This window comes from Alosa sapidissima, chromosome 12, assembly GCF_018492685.1.
Source record: "Alosa sapidissima isolate fAloSap1 chromosome 12, fAloSap1.pri, whole genome shotgun sequence".
In the NCBI taxonomy this organism is placed as follows: domain Eukaryota; kingdom Metazoa; phylum Chordata; class Actinopteri; order Clupeiformes; family Clupeidae; genus Alosa; species Alosa sapidissima.
In genome coordinates, this window is record NC_055968.1 from 21,796,783 (window position 1) to 21,820,478 (window position 23,696).

General features: G+C 42.1%; 1 protein-coding gene across 3 annotated transcripts in view; it reads left to right on the forward strand.

Annotated features, from left to right (window-relative positions):
- The first annotated feature begins 8,618 nt into the window (after positions 1-8,618).
- Positions 8,619-23,696, forward strand: part of oca2 (oculocutaneous albinism II) — a 92,878-nt gene continuing 77,800 nt past the window's right edge. The window contains exons 1-3 of one of the 3 annotated variants that reach the window (XM_042056772.1): positions 8,619-8,739; positions 17,024-17,291; positions 22,437-22,535. In XM_042056772.1, the coding sequence (XP_041912706.1) occupies positions 17,062-17,291; positions 22,437-22,535 (329 nt within the window). In that variant the 5' untranslated portion in view covers positions 8,619-8,739; positions 17,024-17,061. Of the gene's footprint in view, positions 8,740-15,925; positions 16,105-16,489; positions 16,527-17,023; positions 17,292-22,436; positions 22,536-23,696 lie in introns of those variants that run through there. The other 2 variants (XM_042056773.1, XM_042056774.1) reach the window with 2 other exon arrangements.

The following is a 23,696-nucleotide window of genomic DNA, read 5'->3' on the forward strand; positions in this document are numbered from 1 at the left end:
TCAAATCTGGGGGAAAGAAAATTGAGTCAAAGGCACATTTCCCGGGTCTGGTTCTCTGCGCGGCCATCAGATCATGCTTTTGGAGCAACAAAAAAAAAAAACAACTTTAGCTTTGCTGATAAAAGTGCTCAAATGTCGTTGGATATCATGTCACTAAGGCTGCTTAATGGTGGGAGTCCCACACTCAGTGCCGTGGCCAATGGGCTGCATTCCTGTGTGTCGTTAGCGCTCTGGGATTAATGAAATCCCTCGTAATTGCCTCCATGGCTCTGCCCGCAAGTTCCCCCCAGCGATGCTCCTCACCCCGCCCTGTTCCAGTCTCCTGTATGGCGTCTAAAGTACAGCACTCGTGCTTAGTCTCTCCCCCCTCTCTCTCTCGCTTGCTCTCACTCCACCCTCACGTGCCCAGAGGTGACGCAGATATATGTAGTGTGAGGCCCCTCCATGCCGCTTAAAGATCCTGTTGTCTCGGCTGAGTTGGTCCACATGCTTTGGGTCCCAGACCACATTCTTCCATGTTTACATGGTGCATGGTCCATGGTTACATCGTGGTTTTAAACGTAACGTGCTGGTCAAAGTTCAACCTGATCTGATCCCTCGTGCGCTTGCCTCTCCTTGCCCCTCTCGGCCCCCAACTTTGACATGAAAATGTGCACGATCTCACATGATCACCATTCCTTCTGCTGGACGGATTACAGTCACGTATGGCCATGTATGTTGGGCGATCCTGAGACAGGAATTCAGCAGCCAACTCATTTGAAATGATGGCTTAATTGTGATGTCTCAAAAATCACGAGCATTCTCGTGCTTATTAACCCCCCCCCCCCCCCCACTCCACCTCCCGTCTCTCTGTGAGAAATGCTGCAGGAGAGTTACTGTATGTGAGTCAGGTGCTCCTCTCATGCAGTGCTAGCCTGCAGGCTAATTGATGTAGGGAAGTAGAGTGCACACGCTCACACACTAGGACAGCTTAGATGTTTGGGTGGAACAGTAATAGTAGTTGAACGTGGTGGCTGGGCGTAGTCTGCCGAATACTAAATAAGTCGGTCAGTCAAATGACGCCCAGACTGTGCCCGCTTGCCAGCTGGGGGCCCCTGGTGTTTTGGTTTCTCTCCTCTATAAAGAAAAATAAAAGCTCAATAGATCTAAAAACATTAGTACAGTAAAATATGTTCTCACAGCAAGGTTACAGCTGCTATCTTGTCAATTCACTGTCAATTGTGTGTGTTCTTGCTGAAAAGACTAAAAAGTAAGTCACAATGCCATATATGTTTATGGCACCCTACCCCACCCCACCCCACCCCCCAAATAAATAAATAGTCATAAAACAAATGACTCATAAATACAAAATAAATAAAAGTAAAGCTATTTCAAATGTATCTGGGAAGTGCTTCCCCGAGGATGGTACCTAGAAACTCCTAAACCTTTATTAGTTTAATATCATAGTTGTAGATCAATATTTCCAGTTAAAATTATGCTCACGTGGTCTTCTGCTGACAGAAATTTCACTACTAATCAGTCTGGTGTTTGTTTACCTTTTATTTCCATGTGTGTGAGTGTGTGCTGGTGAGTGCTGGTATTTCCGTGGGAGAGAATGTGTGCCGGCCTGCCTGAGCTCCTGCACTGATCTGGAGCTGTGTGAGATTCCTCCGGTCATGTGCTCCGTCCACTGTATGCAGTGATCCCAGCTTGGCCCACTGGCTTGGACCCCCAACCTGCTTTCTCTCTCTCTCTCTTTCTTTCTCTCTCTCTCGCTCTCTCTCTCTCTCACACACACACACACACACATACTGTGTATTGTACACATTGCACTGTACTCCCTATCTCCCTTTAACCTACCACCCTCCGATGGCACTGCTAAATGCACACATACACGTACAACTGTCTTCCTCAACCTCAGCACCCAAGCCACCCTCTCTTTCACTTCTCTTTTCCATCTCTTTTCTTTCACACACACACACACACACACACACACACACACACACACACACACAGCACCAGGCCTTACCCATCCCCTTAGGGTCACACACACACACACACACACACACACACAGCACCAGGCCTTACCCATCCCCTTAGGGTCACACACACACACACACACAGCAGCAGGCCGCCATCCACCTCACCCATCCCCTTAAGGTCACACACATACACACACACACACACACACACACACACACACACACACACACACATACACACACACACAGCACCAGGCCGCCATCCACCTCACCCATCCCCTTAGGGTTACACACACACACACACACACACACACACCTCCACAAGACTCTACATTTCCAGGAATAAACTCCCTCACACTTCACTGGACATCACAGGACTCTGTCCAGCCGCTCATTATGAACTGGCACATCCTGATATTCCAAATCCGTGCTGCATCTGTGCTTGGTTGGTTTGGCTGGTTTAATTTTTTGGAATGTAAACTGGAGGCCCTAACTCTGACTGATCACATTCAGGATCTTAACAAACGTCAATATGAATGTGTCCTGCTAAGATTGTAAGTAAAGAAGTGGTTTTATTGTTTAGATTTGTTCCAAAAGCACTACAAGCTAAATTTTGGTTTTGGCCTGGAGTGTCTGTGAAAGATAATAACTGCTACGAAAGTCCAATACAATAGCGAGTTTGATCAGGCACCAGGCAGGACCAGCCATGTGAGGGTTGTGCTATGCGGTTGCTGTGAGAGTGCTGGTGGAAGCTGCAGACACATGATGCTGTAGCAGGGCGCCCACATGCAGTCACATGCAGTCGCCTGCACTCTCTCTCTCTCTCTCTCTCTCTCTCTCTCTCTCTCTCTCTCGTCTTGTCTCTCTGCAACAATGCTACTTTTTTAGGGCCGAATTAGAGAGGTCATAGAAACAGAATAATAGCATTATGTATGTCTAGCAGCAATATAGTTATCATCTATCTCTGTCTATTTTAGTGATAATCTATTTACCTTCATTTACTCTTTAATTCTCCTTACAGTCACGGTTTGTATATATACAAATATGTTTATGGTTATTGTTATTAGGACTATTTGCTATTGTTATTATTCTGTCAACATTATTTAGTCTAGTTCTATTATTAGTATTGTTTGAGCTGTTATATTTTTAATGAAAAAATATGTATTAGACAAAAGGACAAAAGCGTTACTGGACAAAAGCATCTGCCAAGAGCCACAACCTTAGCCCTAAACAGCCATCTATCTCCCAAGATCAACTTGCTTCGATGGCACTGCTAAATTAGAGATATTTAAGAAATAGAAAATCAACAATGTAGTGTGCTGATTAATTGAAAAAGACAGATTTCCACTCTGGTATATTGTCCTTATAGATTTGACAATGAAACTTTGGACTGTACTTTATGCAAACTATGGCCTAAACAGATCATTTGTTGGCAGGTGACTAAGGATGTGTGATAGCTCTAAGCCATTCGGAGAGATGCAGTTCCTCAGCCACTCAAGATAAAAGCCTTCATTGCATAAGCCTCGCTTAATGACCTTCATGCATTCCCTTTTATTGATTTGGGAAGTACAGATTGTGATTGTTGAAGGTTCTTCCCTCGCCCCAGTCGTTCAGCATGTGTACCGTACACTGAAGCCAGTAGCTTCAGGTTGTCACACTATAGCATGTGATGGCAGTCCTGTGCATCTTCCTGGAAAGAGCACCAGCCCCGGGGCGTTCTCCCGCTCACTCGGTTGTGCTCTGAAGTCAGAGGAAGAGCATGGCGTACTGTAGGGAAGGTGACCATTGCTCACAAAGAGCATTTGTGTTGCTAGGATGGTGACTGGAAGTTTGTAAGTCATTCAGTCTGTTAGTGGCATGCATTCCATGCGTGTGGCATGCATTTCCTGTTAATGCTTAATCTCTTGATAACATCAGCCCAATACTTCTGAAAGAGATGCCAAATTTAACCACAGACAAAGCCTCCAGGCCATGTGTCCAGGTTTTGGTTGAACATTCTGAATTGAATGAATTTTAAATTTGTAACATTCTTGGCACATTGACACTCTTTCTTAATCTTCACATGTAGTTTACACTATATCATTGGGATTGGGATGACTTTGAAATGACTGTAGATTGTTTTTAAAGGAGTTGATAGAAAATAGGGTAACACTTTACTTGACGGTATCTACATAAGAGTGACATGACACATGAACTCTAACCCTAAACCTAATCTCTAACCCTAGTCCTAACCCTAACACTAACCCTCTCTATATCTCCTTTCAACCTTATTTTAGATTTTTATCTTACAATTCTTAGCCTAAATTTTATCCATAATATTTATTCCCCAATATTCTTATTTTAGATTTTTACTTCTCTAATAATTTCTTAAACTTTTATTGACTTTTAGATGGGAATAGTGGGGCGAGAACCACTGGCTAGTGCACATTATAGCAGAAAAGCTATCCATTAAATAAAAATCATAATTCTAAATTTCCTAACTCTAACCCTAACCCTAATCCTAACTTGTCATGACAAAAACCAAATGACACTTAATAAAAGAAGCATTATGTCATAAAGATAATGTTTATGACAAATTCATGACAGTGTCATGTCACTCTTATGTAGATACTGTCAAGTAAAATATAACCAAAAATAAAGAATATTTCTAAAATTGTCAAGATTTGCTTGAAAATCAACATATTGACACTGCTTCTTAATACTTGGACTTGGACTTGGACACGATTTCAAGCATTTCAAGCAACATTTTTTGTCATCTCCTCACTATACATTGTTGCCCATCCCTTGAGTACACAGGGTACAACATAGGCTCCAAATTGGAGGCGGCCTATCCCCCACACAAAAAAATGCTGTGTGGAGTTTCTCTGGGAATACTGAAGGGAGGGGTCAACTACCTCTCTGGGGTGTTTGGTCCTTCATTAAAATGTAATGTAAGTTGTTTTGGTCAAAAGCTACTGCTAAGAAATATAGATATAAACATAAACTTAAACAAACATGACATCATCAACAATGGCTGACTGCGCCTTTAAAATATGTAGATCTATTGGTTTGTTGCAGTTTTGTTTACAAAATACATCTGGTATTATTGAAGGCTGAGCTGGGTATTTAAATTGTATTTTTAGATTTGCATGTTGTTAGAAAGGCATCAGGCTAATGTCCCTAAATCATTGAACCATATGCCGAGTCCAATAAGCATCACACTATGGCTAAATAATCACACTTCACCCAAATATGCTCTGGGTTGCTAAGCAGGTCAATCAGGGGTTGGCAAAGATCAGGGGTCGGCAGGTCTGTCTAGGGCCACAAAGATCAAAACCATATAAAAGAAATCAGGGGTCTTTTTTGCCTCAGGCATATGGTATATTCATCATACTCTGCTGTATTGTACAGTATAATATTTTCACTAATTGTTAATGCATTGGGACAGCTTGAAGCTTAATGACTTCATTCACTTATTGTTGAGTTTTAGGCCATAAAATGAGCAGGCAGCTAAATATTAGTTGTGCATATTCATATACAGTAATACCAGTATGAAATCAACATTTCTTTCTGTCACCATAATGTTGTCTATTAAAACATTGTTTAAGGGACCACTCAAGAAAATTGTAACTTGAAATGGCAGCCAAATTGAACACCCATAATTACTATGGCATTTTATCATCAAGTGGAAGTGGAAGTAAATAATTTGCATTTGCCCTAGCATGATGTGACTAGAAGTGGCCATGAAGGCAAATCTTAGATAAAATCAAGTTTCAAGTGGTCTAAGAGGAATGAAGCAATACCTATTCATCACTGTGATCATTTTGGTGAACTCTTTACCGGTACTTGAACAACAAACATCTATCACTGACCTGAATCAATCTTATTAACCTCACATGGTGGCCACAATCAAATTGGCAAACACATCACAACCAGACAGCATACCTGGAGGTCATGCCAGGTATAACAGGCTACCTACCTGTCCCTGAAGTTTTAGTGGTGGGAACAAAACCAGCTGAGCAGCTGGACCTATTTGGTTGACTTAACATGCGTTCTGGGTCGCAGGGTCATGGTGGACTGAGATAGGATAAGTACCCAGCCTTTTGTGGTCTGGAGAGAAGCAATGGGATGAAAGGGCAAGACGACCAAGAGCAAGCAGCCACCAGTGTTGCACTGCCTCATTCTGTAGGAGTTTTCTGGAGCACTACTTTGATTAAGCTCCTTGACCTCTACCACATCCTTTTACCTTTTGAAGTCATATATGAGTGTCACCTATTACCAACCGTCCCGTATTTCCGACCCCTTACGCGTATGTGTCACTTAATATTAATATTAATTCTGTTCACACCTGAGGTCCACCACCAAAGCATTTGATCTTAAATACATTATTTCTGCTTGCTTTGTGCGGACCAGACAGTGGGAGGTTTTGGTGGCTTGTGTTCAAGGAATTTCTTTTAAAAAAGACTGATTAACCTTTATGACCTCTAACCCTCTCGCTATAATGAATCTAGGTTCTGGCAATGACCCTTTTTTCCCGTTGCAAAGCTGCTAGTGTCACTTTAAATTCTCTAAATAAATCTCCATGTCTCTCCATCTCAAATCTCCATATAATGCTCTAGTAATTAGCACATTAAAGGGGAACTCTGGTTTAACAACAACCTAGGGTCTATTTGGATGATAATGAGTGTAAATTTTCTTTTTGGACATAAATTGGTGGGGTGTTGAGTATGTCCGGAAAATGCATTTACAACTGAATAGTGTATAGCGTAACCTTTGGGGTCAGCTTTACTACATCAAAGTAAATAGTTATTTTAAGCCATTAAATAGTTCATGCTACTACTTTTTAAAAGGGCACTATGCAGTTTTTTAGCTTAATTTACCTTAACTTAACAGCTTCAGAGTCATTGGGATGGCTATTTGACTCTTTCCGGGTAGAATGGTGGCTAGCGCTAGCGTCTGTGAGCAGAAAAACCAGCCTTGCAACTTTGGTCCGGTGAGCCACCGGCCTCGGAGTCATAAAGTCTCGCGGGAGTCTCAGGTCTCCCGAGGTGACGAATTGCTTTACACCACTACACAGTTACACGCCAGGCACCGGCTAGAACAAGGTAGCGATGGAGTTCCTCAGACAATCGTCATGGCAGAGCTGGTGAAAAGAAGCAGAAAGCGAGAAAACCGTTGCTAGAGGAACAGAGAAAGAGGAAACAGCAGACTTACCGAGCGAGGAGTGTTGGGAAATATCTAATCTGAAGCTGTAGGGGGAAAACAGCAAAGAAATTGCTAAAACTGTATAGGGCTCTTTTAAATGTGAAGAAAGGTCATAGAAAAGGACTGTTTGTACAGTCAAGGCATTAACTTATAGCCTAGAAATCTAGACGCACCCTAGCGGCGACAACAAGGAAGGTGGCTATGGCGAACGAAGAGCGGTTGTTTGAATCGGCGTTGGCGTCAACTTTGGAGGAGTTGGACTTGTGCTTTTCTTTGAAAGTTGAGCAACACAATGCACTTAAGTCATTCCTTTCGAAGAAGGATGTATTTGCCGTTTTGCCGACCGGATACGGATATGGTCGTAGCGCTGGCCTATTGCATGCCTAGGCAGTTTGAAAGACAATTCTCTGCCCGCCCCTTGGATTAAGCGAAGTGAATGGTTCAATTCCAGACTATACATTTCAATGATATAGGATGGCCCGCCAGGCTAATTAACTTACTCTATAACGTCTATAAAGTCTCTGGCTAGTTAAAAGAGTGATTTACTTTGGCGTGGTAAAGTTGCCCTCAAAAGCTATGCTATCTGCTCTTCAATTGTAAATGCATATTTCGTTCAAAACTACAGTGACATTGGTCCCACTAAGATTTACACTCATTGTCATCTAAAAATAGACCTTAAGTTGATGTAAGACAGGAGTTTTCCTTTAATCACATTCAAATTGTAGTGTATATTTCTCTTTCATTCATAAGGCATTTTATACATCCGATGAAAGGCCTAATAAATATGAGTTAGAGACCTAGGATGGGGTAAATATAAAAGGGTGGTGGGTATGGGGGGTGGCTATGAGAAGGAATGCCAAAGGAGACTTTACCACACAGCCCACAACCCAACCCTGAGTGTGTATTAGCCAGAGGGGTCATGAGCAGAACCTGTACACTCCTTCAGTTCAATCCAGTAACTACACTGACTTTAGCAGCATTCGGGCACTTCCCTCCCTTTTCCTCTATCCCTCTCTCCCTCCCTCTGCTCCGAAGGCTCACTGTTGCCTTACTCAGGATGAGGGGACGGGGGGGTAGTTTATGAGGTGGAGTTAATACAGTCTGAAGGGGTGTGTTTATGTGTGTATGTGTGTGAGTGGGTGGGTGTGTATGAGTGTGTGGGTGGGGAAGTGTTGTGCTCTTTAGAAAGAGGTGTGTTTCCGTTGATGTTGGAGAAGTCTCTGGATTCCATCTCTGGTCTGTCACTGTCACACAGGAGACCCCAGGAAAGAGTGACCGTCACTGGCAACCAGACACCAGAGTCTTTCTCAGCTCCAGCACCACTAGGAGAGGACCTCTTCCTCTGCTCTCCTCGTCCCTGCTGGAACACCTCCTGGAACTCTGGGGCTCACTGAGTGACCACAAGAACTCGCTTGCCTTCTGGATTCTTCTCATCTGGACCGTTGTAATTTAGCCTATTACATCTGCGGAACCACTATTGTCATTATCCTTTTAACATAATATCATCTTCCTCATCATCATCATAATCATCATCATCACCATCATCATCATAGTAGCCATTTCACTCTGACCAGCAACTTCATCTAAATAAAAGGTAAATTATATGTATTTTTTGCACATTTCAGAACTCTTCCTATGGCCATATGTCATATTCATCTCTTAAAAAAAACAAAAAAAAAACTCTTGAGTGGGTGATGGGTCATATTTATAAAAGCAGAGCCAAAATAATGGGAAACACTGACATGAATAATATGATTTTTGCAAGACAGTTTCAGGCATGATGTCATTTTATTCATTCCAGGTGAATAATTTAAATACTGCTAGAATAGTATGTATTAAATATACTTGTGAGATAATTTTTCTCCAAGTTAATAACACAACGTCAATGAAATCTAAAAGTCATGTCATTCAGCAATCTGTTTAGCATTTTTGGGTCCAACAAAATATTCAAAATTGGTTTTGGTTAAGATTAAAAGTTACAGAAATATTTTATAGTACATTTAATGGTTTAAAGTTTCTAGTCTGGAGGGAGTGTGAGAAAGGGAGAGGTATTCACAGTAGCAAATGGCGACTGTATGAATGCCTTCAGTGTTCACCCTTTTCGGCATTACAGCTTAATACCGCTTCAATAGTAAGCCCAACTGTTAAGTCATTCCATGTGTTCAGATTTTGTTGTGAGATTAGGAGGGTGGCAAAATTATTTACCAGCAAACCAAACTTTCTGCGCACACAGATACTTACCAATTGAATTTGTCGGTGAACATATGAGCAAGGTGCTTGTGTACAAATGGATTCTCCTCATAAGCTTTCACCCATCTTAAAGGGAGCCTGAGTCTTTAGCGAGCACACCTATCCTAACGGCTGTGCACTGAGACGAATGTAAGGAGAGGCAGCGAGGCTGCTGCGGAGCTTTGATTTGCTTCGGTGGCTTCATTCATCCCGCAGACATAAACCCTCTCTGTTCAAACAGCAGATTAAGTGGATCTTTACACACGCTTAGACGCTCGCAATGGACGGCAAAGGTTTGGTTAAGGATAAAAAGGATAGACCCCCCCCCCCCCCCCCCAAAACAGACACACACACACACACACAGATACATACAAACACACACACACACACACACTGGGACAAAAGATCTCCTTTCAACAGCACTAACCTAAAAACAAATAAAGATCTGTGCCTAGTGCATTTCACTATACTAGTGGTTGGAATCCATAGGGGTGCATTGTTCTTCCAACACCTAGACCTCAACTCCAGTCTGGGTTGTAGGCTTCATGCCAGTCAGATGACACTTGCACCAATACTGATACATTTACAAGCACCTACAGTTTGCAGCTACAATTGTACCACAGTAATATGATGGTTGTAGACAGTAACAAGGTACAATGTATATCAATTGATAACATAATATAGTGATTATTTTGCATATGGAATAACTGCCATTCTGGATTTCTCTCTTTAAATATCTTGATGATGAACACCAAAACATAAATATTTTTCACTGTAGAAATTATTATTTCATGGCAAACATGCCTGCAGGGTTCTAAGACAACAGAGAGCCCTGTAGACTGCATAAACAAATCCAAGCGATTTGTCATAGATAAGATGCAGAAATCGGAATCTCAACAATACCACTGTGATTTTGTGTGTGTGTAAGAGAGAGAGAGAGAGCTTGTTGTGGAATGAGTGGACCTTGAATGTGGAAGTAGGCCTACTAATATTCACTGATGAAAGGAGCTTTTTTTGAAGAATTTACAGATTATATGCAGCAGGCAGCACTGTGACCTTATTTTGAGTTTTCGTAATGGCCAGTGACACCATCCCCTTATTGATGGTAATACAACTTCACCAGAGGGTGCTATTTATATGTTAAGGTTACTATACTATACTTTCCACATTTTCCTCAACACAGGACTGTCTCCTCCAATGTGCATATGATGCATCTATTATGCACCATCTGACCTAAAATACGGAGTTTGCTAAAAGAGACTCTGCATCAGTCTTGCAGAGGACAGAATGTTTTATCTAGTGACAGACAGTTTTAGAGAGTTTTTACTTATGGCTAATAAGCCTGATCTTAACTCATACTTCAGGATCCTTTTGGATGTGAACCTTGCCCTCTGTGTCCAGGGCTATGTCATCAGATTGCTTGACTCACGTCCGCCCCCTCAGGGCAACAGCCTCCCCACTACTTCAACAATGTGATAGAGAAAGGGGTGTATTTCTCCGAAGCTCTAGGCTACCTGGCTCTCACATGAACTCACGAGCAGAGAAAAATCCGCTGACACCATTCACGTGCAGGCCCAGGCGCGGATCAATAGGCTATATGGCTGCAGCCTAAGGGCCCCACGTGTGCCAGCCTGCCAGGGGGTCCATTGGCCATAAAATAAACAATTCATTCAAATTTACATAAGAAAATAAAACTTAAACTTCATTGGCCCAAAATAAATATTTAAAGTAGTAAGGGTCTGATTGGGTAAATATGCGGAGTTTAAAGGTTTTACGTAAATGCGTCATTCATAGGCTACAGTTCCGTTGGACACCTTGAGAAAATGTCGGAAAGAAGATATAGGAGTGGGATTCAAAAGCGAAAGGCTCTAGTGTAAGAGCTAAAGAACAGCAAGACCAACATCCCCTGTAAAAAAGGCTGCTGCCGTGTGTTTGAGTAGCCTAACCACATGAGGAAAACATAGAGAACTGTCACGCAAGGGATGCTAACAATGCCCATAAACCCCATTGTCTTATTCTGAACAATGTCAATAGTCGGAATATGTCCATGTAAACGTAGTGTGTCACGGTTTTGGAGAACAACTCTGAGAACACTAGCCATATGCCAACGACAGTCGCAATGCTCATCCATCACATTCAGCTCGGAAGTGCACCGCAACTTTGCCAGTAATAACGCTAGCAGAGAGCGCTCTTTTTCAAAACTGGGACTCGTTAAAAATAGAGATCCAAATGAGCCAATGCAGATTGAAACAACTGTCTCTCATGTCTTATATTCTGCGCGAATTGGATTTGACCAAACAATGAAGGAAAAACGTCTAAAGGTAGGAATAGGCTAGTTAACTGCTGTGGCATTATTACAGTGCATGAAAATGCGCTGTTTTGTTATCCGAAGTCGTCTTCTTCTTATTATTACATATTATTACTATTATCCGAAGTCTTCTTCTTCTTCTTCTTCCTACCAAATTTCTGGTCTAATTCAGCTTCAACCGTTTAACGTAGAAACTTCGTTCAAACCTTGCAGTCTTGAAAAGGACACTTGAGGAATGTATTTTTCACTTTTGTAAATTTTATACTTTTTGAGATATGAACAAAAAACAAGCTTATTTTTCCAGACTTTGCATTGGCACTATGACATCACAATGGGCTAATTAACTTGATTTGCACCTGTATCAACCAGCTGCTCAACTAGGCCCCATCAAAGAGCCAGTTAAACTGATTGCACCAGTATCAACTGCTTTCTGCTCAACTAGGCCAACTCTCTGTGTCTCTCCATTCTACAAGGATATAAGGCACATTCCATCCGTTCTATCCTTTCATCCTCTTCAAACCATTCACTCATCCACCCATTAAACTATCCATCAACATCCATTAAACAATCTGCCTATCAACATCCATTCAACTTTCTGTCTATCAACATCCATTACACTATCTACAGTCAACTTTAAAACTATATACTCTGTCTCAGGCTTTACAATCTAGACTACAGATTCTGTTCAACTTTTTCCTTCGCCCACAACGGTTTCAAAATAAATGTCCTCACTACAATAATTCACTATTAAATAATTAAACTATTTAAACTACTCAACTATTTAACTGTTCAGCCATTTCAACTGTCAGTTGTTATCAACTATGACTCCTGCCAACTGTTTTCAAATAAAAGTTTGTTTTGCTTTTTATGTTACTATACAGTATGTTTTGCATTTTCATGCACTGGTAATTTCCTCGAAATTACATTTTCTAGTTGCATTTGTTGTCAATTATTATAAACTATCTGCTGGTGTAGCAAATCATAGGTTATGGCTTTTGTTTTTTGTTGGTTGTTGCTGTAAGGAAGTTGTCTGCAAGGATGTCTTGTCTGTGAGTATTTGGTGGTTCAATTGCTGCATTTTAAAGGTTGTATCAGCGATTTCAGGCCAAAAAAGGCCCAAACATAAATGATCACATTCATCTAATCTTTCCCAACGATCCGCTGCCTGCCCCAAGCAGGCCGAGAAAAAAACGTGTCTCTGTAGGCAGCCTAGGCTCCGAGATCTGTACACAAAAACAATTGCTGCCAACAAGTGTTGGCAACCATTCAAAGGCAAAATAAAGTGTTCCAACCAATAACCGACGAGATGCGCGTTTAGGAGAGTTTCAATTGCACGGGAGGGAGAGGGAGGGAGTAGCGAGCTAGCTCTCTGTTTTGTTTGAACATCAACAGAAGTGACGTTACCCCGCAATCGCTGATACAACCTTTATAAGGATGCTGCCTGATGTGAGTGGGCCAGTTGTTGCTGTAAGGACGTTGTCTTGTGTGTGAGTAGTTGGTGGTTCAATTGCTGCTCTGTAAGGATGCTGCTTGGTGAGAGTAGGCCTGTTTAGTGTTCAGCTGCTGTACCAACGTTGCAGTGATGTTGTATGGACCCTTTCAAGAGAGTTCCAGCAAGCGTCTAGACCCTTTCAACAAGGTAAACAAAAACAATGCTTGAACGTTCTATTTGGGCCCCAATCTACTTCCTCTGCATTAAGATAACATATGGAATGTTAAAAAGGAAGTCTTGTGGGGCCAACTATGATGCTGATAATGGAACTCTCTTGAAAGGGTCCATAAGTAGGCCTGGTGGTTCAATTGACCTATCGCAAGCCCCGCCCATCGAACGCGGATGAGCCAATGGCAGTCCAGTAGCTCTGCACATGTAGATAAAGTCCGACAGCTTCACCAAAGATCCTTGATTACTAGCTCCGCTTTAACCCTCTCTGGCTTCACTTTACGGCTCCATAGAAATGCCTGGAAACTGTGATTTTTTTCCGGGTTAATGGGATTATATAGTGATGTAAATGGAAAAGGGACGGCCAAACGACATGTGTGGGATTAACGCAACACCGACACACAGAATAATGGCTTTCAATCTTGATTAGGCTTTTTTGTTATTATGTTAAATTAGATTAAATTATCTCCTCCCAGCTCTCCCCTATTTTAAGCAAAGGGTTAAGCCAGAGAGGGTTAAAGCGGAGTAGTAATCAAGGATCTTTGGTTAAGCTTTACTCCTTAGCAAACCACAATGAAACAGTGCTCCACCACATCTATGGATTAAGCCAAACAGTTAACTCAGTGTAAGTAAGATAAACAAGATCGTTTATTGTTCTCAGCACTGCCAGCATTATGTATAGACCCTTTCAACAAGGTAAACAAAAACAATGCTTGAACGTTCTATTTGGGCCCCAATCTACTTCCTCTGCATTAAGATAACATATGGAATGTTAAAACGGAATAAATGATTGTCACTTAGAGGAGATTAGTAGACAACGCTGCTAACGTGCTAGCATCGCCTCGTCAGAAAAGCATGGGGCTGTGCACAGTAGTGTAACATTTATTCACCATAAATTAATAAAGTTGAAGTAGCTCTGCAATGTAGACTATGTTTCCGTTTATTTGCAGTACCATGTTCCTTACATGGCATGACCTGATGCCCTAGCAATATGCATGCAAGTCTATCTAGCACAGCTAGCTATTAATATCAGGGAGTCCCACTCGCCCCCCGTCTAAGTTTGTCACCTAACAAACCTAGATATTAATTTTTATACATGTGTCTCCATGGCATACTGAAGTTGTTCAACGGATTCTAAATTAAATCAGGTCTGTGGCTCTGTAAAAGAGCCTCTTAGGTTGTAACTTTTACAGACAGGCTTACAGCTACCATTGAAGTTCTATGCAACTCCGGTCTTAGCTGTCGGATTTAGCAACAGTAACTAAGGGGGGCGGGACTTCGCGAAAGGTCAATTGTATCAGAGAATGTCTAATAAGGGGAGAACTGCCACTCTCGGAAAACTTCCGGTTTCTGAACTGGTTGCAGTTCCTTCTGTGGTTCCACATGAGGGCGCTCGTCCACGAGTGCAGAATGCATGGAGGTCTATGGAGCTGTACACCTCAAAATCCACTTTATTCGGGATATAATTTTTTTTCAAGTAATTTGAGTATTGTATTCGAAAGGGGAGGCAAAGAAAATACACTTGGTTGAGTATTATATTTTTTAAAGTCACTTAATTGTTCTTAAAAGCCTTTCAAATGTGTCAATGACGTCATTCATTAGCACAATGCTAGCGTGTTATGTGCAACAACGACCCAACCTGTAAGAAATCAAAAGGACATAAGTACTCGTTCATTCAACTTTTGACCTATAACCCATGTTGAAGTTATACAAACTACAATCAAATCTGAGATTTGTCAACGACAATCAGGTGAAAGAGACAATTTTAGCCGTCTAGCTCCATTGACTCCCATTCATTCTGCACTCATGGCGATCGCCCCCAGTGGAACTCTGGTGGAACTGCATCCAAAATTCGGTACAATGGGACTTAATACGGAGTGGCAAGGCTCTCCGTAGACGGGCTCTGATTGTATGTTGCCTTACAGTATGTGGGAGGGGGGCCCCACAGAAAATGTAGCCTATAGGGCCCATGACCACTTTAATACGCCCCTGTGCAGACCGTAGGCTTTTAATCTCTCAACTGAGCTCGGCCGCCAGATCTGAGCAGACAAACCATACATACGTGTTTTTAACCCAAGCCTTGTACTTTTTCCGGGAAAAACGGCAGATCACATAGGCCTGCTGTGGCCTGTAGTTCCAAAGGGGCGTGAGTGGACGCACAAATTTCACAAACAAGACTTTACATGAACGTTCAGGGTGCAGGGTAGAGATCGATTCTAATTATGATCACCTTTTCCCGTGTTTTCATAGCCTAATTGCGATACGCAGGAAAACCTCCCCAGGTCTAGTAATTAAATGCATAATGATGACAAATTAATCTCTTTACCGATGTAGGCTATAGATAGCTCACAAACAAAGCTTAAGGCAACCCATTCGTGTGCCCTATTCTTTACTGTTCATACTTAATACATAGAGATGGAATGGAGAAGATTAATACAAATGATATTCACTGCTGCTTTTATTATCAGATCACGTATATTGCGAAATTATTCCTCCTCCGGAAGGTCGTAGATTTGTATGGATATGATTCCTCTAAGTAGACGGGGCTAATTTAAACAAATTATAATGGACTGGTGTGACTGATAAAACTAACTTTTAAATGAGCAAAACTTGTAGAAATGTGGAACAGACACAAAAGACCCGGACTCGGTATCTATCATTCATTCTTAGTGCCCCTGGGCCATTAAAACCACCTCACCAATCTCCAACTCTCCACCCCACCATCTGCGGCTCCCTGGGCGTCCGTGTTGGAAGTTCAAGAGGTGAACATCCAAAGAGTTTTCCTTACTTAATTGCGATGTCTCCCTCCGATCCGGCCCAGGGGATGAGAGTAACACAGGAAATGAAGTTGTCAAGCAGACGCCTGAAGGCCTGTCAGGCGATGGGGCTCAAAAGAGACCCCCGCAGCTCAGTGTGCGACTTCGCTAACATATAGGCTACAATATGGGCTGCTGTTAGGTAGAGTATATGTTGTAGTTTATAGTTAGCCAGTGTAGCAGTGCTCTTTGTTAGTTACAGTTTTTCAGTAGTTTCTTCTCATATTGATTGGGATTATAGAAATGCAACAGTACATGTTAGGCATTTGGTCTAATCCAAAAGTCCTCTGTGTCAGCCAGTAAAATAGTGACAGAGAGTGTATTACTGCTGTGAGAAAATGTGTAACTTCCCCTTTCCCCCCTCCATGGTAATTTACCCATTATGCAATGCTTTCACAATGTTATTAGTTTAATAATTCATGTAACATTGAAGTGTTCTGTAATGTTGCCAGAAACTAATTTCAAATTTAAATGACAGGCTCTGTTCAAGATTCTTTTTTTTTTATACAGTTGAGCTTACATACTCTGTCAAATTCAGCTGGTAGCACCTTTCTGATCCTGATCTATGCTGTAGTTAGATGATAGCCTACTTCTGTGATTCTCATTCAGAGATTCATTTCATATTTATGTCCATGCTGTGTTATGTCATGGAGTTACAGCAGATTCTGGATGCTTGTTTTGAGTGTGTTTAATCTAACAGTAGCCTACACTCTTCAAATTGATAGCTATGCATAACATGACTTAGTTTTCTGAGTTGCTTATCCTTGGGCAGACACCATTCTAGAAAGTATGATGATCTCACTGATTAGTTGGATGAGATGTTGTTGGGTGAGAAACTGATAATTTGACTCTCTCTCTATTTCAGATCCATAGTTTGCCCTTGGGCCAATTTGCTGTCTTAAGATGTATCTGGAGAACAAGGGCAACCTGGAGATCGAGATGTCTCAAGCGGGCGCTCCGGGTCAGCAGAGTCGTGTCGGGCACAGGAAGTCCGAGGTCATGGCGGGGAACTTTGACGAGCTGCGTCTGCTGGAGGGCTTCTCTGACCGCAGGGAGACCCAGAAACTGCTACAGGCAGCCGCCATGCCACCAGGGCACTGTGCCATCTATGCCAATACCCACCAGGAGGACAGGTAAGACATACTGTATGACCCAACATTGACAAAGGGATTTATGCGCAGGCTGTTCACGGTCACAACACAACATTCATGCACATATCTTGATAGTTGTGTAACATTGATGTTTGTGTCTTTCAGATATAATTTCCTCTAATGCAGTTTCTATGTATGAAAACATTAAAAGAATCACTATTTGTCACATGTTCTATGAAACAGAAAGCATAGGTCTATGATTTTTCATGTTTTATACATTGGTATTTCCTTGCATTGGACATAGCTGTCTTGGATAAAAGCATCTACCAAATGAGTAAATGACAACGGCAAGGGTTTTAAGTTAAAGGCCTTTGAACAGGATAGTAAACTTACCGCTATTCTCTATTGACTTTGGTTATGCTAAAGGCTTATTCCTTCCTAAAGGCTCTGCCTTTTTGGGTGTTTGAATTGATAATGGTGTGATACAAATGGATAACATTGTATGAAATTGAAATGTGGGATTCTGTACTAGATAATATAAACCTGTATTCCAGCCAAGGCAAATTGATTACCAAATTAGAGCCCATTGGCTGTTGATGTTCCAGAGGGAGCTGGGCCCATTAGATCCTTACAGGGGCTTGGGTTGGTGTTGGGCCTAGGTGTGTCTTTAGACTGGGTCTGTGGGGGGCTGCTTGGTCCCCATCATAAGGGATTTGAGGCATAAAATAGCTAGTTATTAACACCTCAAAGAGGATTTGGGTCTCTCGTGCAGAGTTACATTATCCCTGGTTCGTGTCAGTGAGGAGTAGTTTGTGTGTGTGTGTGTGTATGTGTGTGTTTGTGTGTGTGTGTGTGTGTGTGTGTGTGTGTGTGTGTGTGTGTGTGTGTGTGTGTGTGTGTGTGTGTGTGAGGGGAAAAAGTTGGAATGTTTTGGATTAGAGGCTCTGTTATTATTTACAAACAGTTGCCTTCGTTTCAGGACTCAGCAATGAAAAGAGGACTTGTACTTGGACTGAATATTATGTCTGGGTGTGTGTATGTGTATGAGGATATGTGTGTGGCTGAAAGTGCATGTATGCTGTTGCTTGTGTGAAAATGTGTCCATTTCTGTGTGCATGTAATTTTCAGAAAGAGATGGATGAATGATTCCCTCTCTCTCTCTGCATGTGCATGTTGTGTGTGTGAGTCTATGTGGTCTCCTAATCTCAGGCCTATGGCTGTGACGCCAGCAAAGCTTAGAAGAAGTGGAATTTGCGGCTGAATGGCATACATGCATGTGACAAAGTCGTAAACAGTCAGTCATGAATGAAAAGCATGATCCTCTGTCTGGATGATCCTCCGCCATCTCTGTCACTGGATTTGCTTCAGTCCCTCCTGCCTCCTCTTATTCCCCCCAGTCTCTCTATTGGTTCCAATCGCCTGCTGTCCTCGCAGCTACTGGCTAGTGTCGTATTGTTGGTTAGTGTACCACTGTTGATTGGTGCCATGTTCACACATTAGCATTAGTGTTATTGACCATTGTCCAACTCCCAGCCCAAAGTCCCATGGTTCCGTCCTCAAATTAGTCTCACATCTGGACTGCATTCGTAAGAGGAGGAGAAGGGCCTCTCTCTCTCTCTCTCTCTCTCTCTCTCTCTTTCTCTCTCTCTCTTTTTTTCTCTCTCTCTTTTTCTCTCTCTCTCTCTCTCTCGCTCTCTCGACTGTTATGGAACAGAATATACTGTAGCAAATCGCCTCTCAGTTGTGCAATCGTCTTGAGGGGGGATTACGGTTCCTAAAACACCCAGTCTAATCCCCTCTCTGTCTCTCTGGCCCCAAAACGCCACAGTGGGCCCAGAAAGCTGTGGGTAGCAGCATTTTACTGTGCCACCTTGACAGCTGTTTGCTGCCCAGACAGAAAGGCCTTTGAGGTCAAAGGGTAGACTTTGAGGTAATCTGTTAAGCAATGCTAGTGTGTTCATTAAATATGTGTGCTGTGTCAGGCCTAGTCTTGGAAAAGGCATAAAGACTTACTTTAAGGACCTACACAATGACACAGACACACACAGACACACACATACACACACATACCTGGAGACACACACATTCACATACCTGGAGACACATACATACTGTACACACACTCAGCTAGACCGGCTGGTTGACTTCCAGCTTTCATTTGTTCCGGCCGCTAGCAGCGAACCTGAGGATCAGCAGATTAGCGTGAGAGTTCCTCTGCTAATGAGCTGTCTCTGAGTTTATAGTAAACCCAACCTTGCTTGTGTCCACACACTGCGGCCAAGTCATAATCTAGTGCACGTCTCACAACATCAGCTCAGATCCCCACCCCACTGCTAGCTGCTCTCCTCTCCCAGCTGTAGCGCACTCAACCCAATTTTCGTAGCGCTAGCGCTAAAGAGCTAATGAAATTTGCAGTGTGAACTTGCTCGGCTCATCATATAAATAAAGATGTCTGTGTCTGGAGAGGTTAGAGAAATTAACTTGAACTTTCCCCACTTCCTCTCTCATTTAATTATGGTCCTGAGTGCCTCTGCCAGCTTGGGTCGATGGCTGCCTGCGCCTGTGATTCTCTGAGGAAAATGACATTACAGTTTTATTGTGATTTTTCAGAGTTTTGCCATACTATTTGATTGGTGAATATTATCATAGTGTCCCAAAAGATATCAAAGACCAATTCAAATTAGTTTTTGTAATTGCAAAATCATTACTTACAATATTAGAGGCCATGGAAGAAATGCCATGGATGACAGCTCTTTCAGGCCCAGCATGACTGTAGAGGAGAGAGTGCAGTCTATTGACTGGCTGACTGACAAATGGATGATCAGATGAGAGCTGCAGTCCATTACCTGCCTGAAACAATAATTTTTGCATGGGTTGGTTTGGTTTTGCTCCACTCCACGTAGAGGAAGGTTCATTATCTTTTATGTTTATTTCTGTTAGCAACACACAGGGAACAGTTTTAAGAGATTCTAATTGGTCCTTCACAGTTCGTACAAAGCAACTGAGTTTGAATATCTTTTGAGTCTCTGTCTCTTATGCTACTGTGTCAGATGTCTTTGTATTGCCTTCAGAAAACCACTTGGTAGCAACTCAGTGCCAGTTGTTCTTTTAACAACGTGGACCACGGATTCTCTGTCCTATTCAGGTAAAACGAGCAGTTTTAATGGTCTGCTAGGAAAGGATTACTAAATTTTCGGTTCATTAGAAGGCCATAAAATTAAGCACTAATTGATTGTAATGCATGAAGTGGGTATCTTCTTGTCTGATGTGAGCCATAATTTTAGGACTGTAGGGGGATCATTAAGTAGACGGTAAAATGCTCATTAACTTGTTAGCTGTTTGCGCGATCAGCATTTTTGAACATTTTTCCCCGGCAGAACAAAAGTTTAACCTCAGCAATATGTGATGCTGCTTCTGTTTAAGACACAGTGGGAAAGAGCCAGAAGCTCTTACTCTACCTCCTTCCTCACTGAGTTCTCCTGAAGTCTCCGGAGACACTGGGGTTCCTTCGCTGAGAATCGCTGGCTCTAGCTCAGACTCAGCAGAGATCCAGCCCACACTCTGACTGCTTCTGTCGGGGAAAAAAGATTTCAGTATTTTGAAGCACTATTAATGATAAAAAAAAATGCTGTGGCCCACAGTCTGTTAAGCCTCCCTTTTCTGTCCCCTACTCAGATGCATGCATCACCTCCTTGTGTGGATCAGGGTGAATACTGTGGACCATTTAGGCTCTATAATCATGTTGACATCATGGAAGTCAGTGTGTGTCTGCCAGGTATTGGTCTTGCTGTGCGAGCATTACTGCTATTCTTGACCAGTACCTGTATGGGGGCAACTGCTGTGTTTTGTGTGACTTAGTGTCTGCACTTGTAATCTCTGACTGGGTCAAGCTTTCATTTCATCAGTGTGAGGTGGGGAGGACAGGAATAGCTCCAGAGAGAGGGAGAAAGACAAAGAGAGAAAGAGGGAGAGAGAGAGAGTGAATCAGAGCGCTGTTGACTGCCGCCGCTGCAGTCGGGGAGCGACGCAATAGGAGCAGACGTGGTATATCTGCACACCCTGGGGCATGTCAAGAGTGGCTGTCCACACAGAGAGCACTCTAATGATTCCCTGGAGAGAGCCATGTCACCAGCGGCTTGTCTACCTGCACAACAGCTGGCCATACACACACACATGCTCACACACATGCTCACACACGAGATGGATGGACATCTGGAAATGAGCTGGAGCTGAGACACAGAGAGTGCCGCCGTTGGTCTTTTTACATCCTAGTTGTATGTTGGATATAGACTGGATATGCAGTATTGAGTAAGGTATTTATTTATATTTTTGATTTATATTTAGATCTATATTCAAATATACAGTATATATATTTGCCCAGGAATGAGAATAATGTTTGGACGATGCATTTGGCAAGTTAGATTTAAGACTTTCTCTGTCAGGAACCTGTCAGGCACTAAACTCAGGGCTGTTAGGAGAGTAAGCCTTCACGTCTCACGCCAGCGTTCTGGCCGTAGGGGACGCTGCGTAGGCTTTCCTTTGGCTCTGCTCCATTGGCTTTAAATGAGTCAAGGGCAGCAGTGACCTCTTCTCTTCCTTTGATGCCAAGAGCTTCAGTAATGGATCTTGTGTGGCTTTGCTGGTTCCGTGCCATTTCAGGGCTCAATACATTCCTCAGTCAGTTGACTTTTTGGGTCTGTGGTTTGTACAGGTAAATCCATGCAGGGTGTGAGGGAGCATACTGATGAGGACTGAAAGGGCAAACACATAGTGTAAGCTAAGAGCTAAGGCAAACTAAGAGCAAAACTGCAATTTATCATTTGTGGACTTGCTGTGCTACGCTTGATGCTATTCAATTCTGTCAACCATGAGGTGTCAAAATATAAAGTCACACACACACACACACACACACACACACACACACACACACACACACACACACACACACACACACTCTCACACACACACACTACTTTGACTAGTACTCAAAACTTATTAACTTAACTCTTATCCACTGGTAATAGTATTCATACTGTAGATGTAGTATTAATTGCTACCAAAGATATCTGCATTGTAGCTTGCATGTTATTCCTCATTTTCAGTCACCATGGATAAAAGTGTTTGCTAAATGAATACATGTAAATGTAACACACACACACAGCCTTCATTATTTTGTTTCCCTTTCAGTCACAGCTTCAGCGTGGTCAGCTTCCTGCGAGGAAAGACGAACCAGGCCAAACACACAACAGAGAGGTCTCCCCTGCTGAAGTTCTCCTCGGATGATAGGTATGCTGTGCTTATTAGTCTCAGACAGTTCTTCCTTTATAGGATTGATTGAATCTGAACATGAATTATTAACAGACTTTTTTTCTGTGACATGTATGTGACATAGCGGCCATGAAAAGTTCTTTCATATGAAGTTCCCAGGTGAAATCTTTTCATTTGTCAAGGTGAATCCTATTCATGGTAGAATTGCACTTTTTCCATTGACCATGAAAAACTTGGAATTTCAAATACGATAAAGGTTGTACTTGAAGTTGTTTCTGACCTTGAAATAAGTTAATGAGAATTTAATTTGAATGACCCATTGACATTTTTACCCCCAAAAACTTTGTGGAAGCAAGTTCCTTCAACCAAACCACCCTCAATCTCTTTTTAAAAAATCCCCTTCACACGTTTTCTCCTGTTTGCTAGAAAAAAGAAGAAAAAAAAACATGCCGGGAGGCTTTTTATGGAGAACCATAGCCATAATTGCACGTTTTAACATTCAGTAATGGAAAAGACTGACCTTCACTCCATTTAGTGTCCATTGGAGCAGAGGATAACGCAATTTATACGGAAAGAAGATTTTTTGAACACACAGTCTATAAGATGACCCCCATCTCTCGGTGGCCTTTAATTAAACCAAACACACCTGGGCATTAGGGTCAAGAGCACATCCACGCAGACTGTTGTTGCTGTCTTTGAGTGGCGACACTGTAGCTGTGTGAGTAATCTGAATAAACATAGAAAAGCAACACACACAAATCCTATGAGTGATGTCATTAGTCTTAGTCCAGTCCAGAAAAATGCAGTTTTCTTTGCAGCACTCTCAAACTCAGTCTCTTGTAGGACTCCTGAATCTTAGGAAGAAGAAAGAAACTTGTCTTTGTTATGACAATTATATTATATATATATATTTTTTAAAAAGCATTCAATGTAAGCCTCTACAAATGATCAGTGTTTCAAATGGACGGTCTGCTGAAGTTCACCCATGTCCTCAGAAATCCTTGAAGTATTTTTTATGTAACACTGTAACACTAACTGGCTCTTAGCGACGGAATGGAATTATGCAGTAGTTTTATATGATGTCAATGAAATTATGCATTAGATTATATGATGTCAATGGAATTATGCAGTAGTTTTATATGATAACGCAATCTGATAGGGAGGTCGAGAGGATTTTTG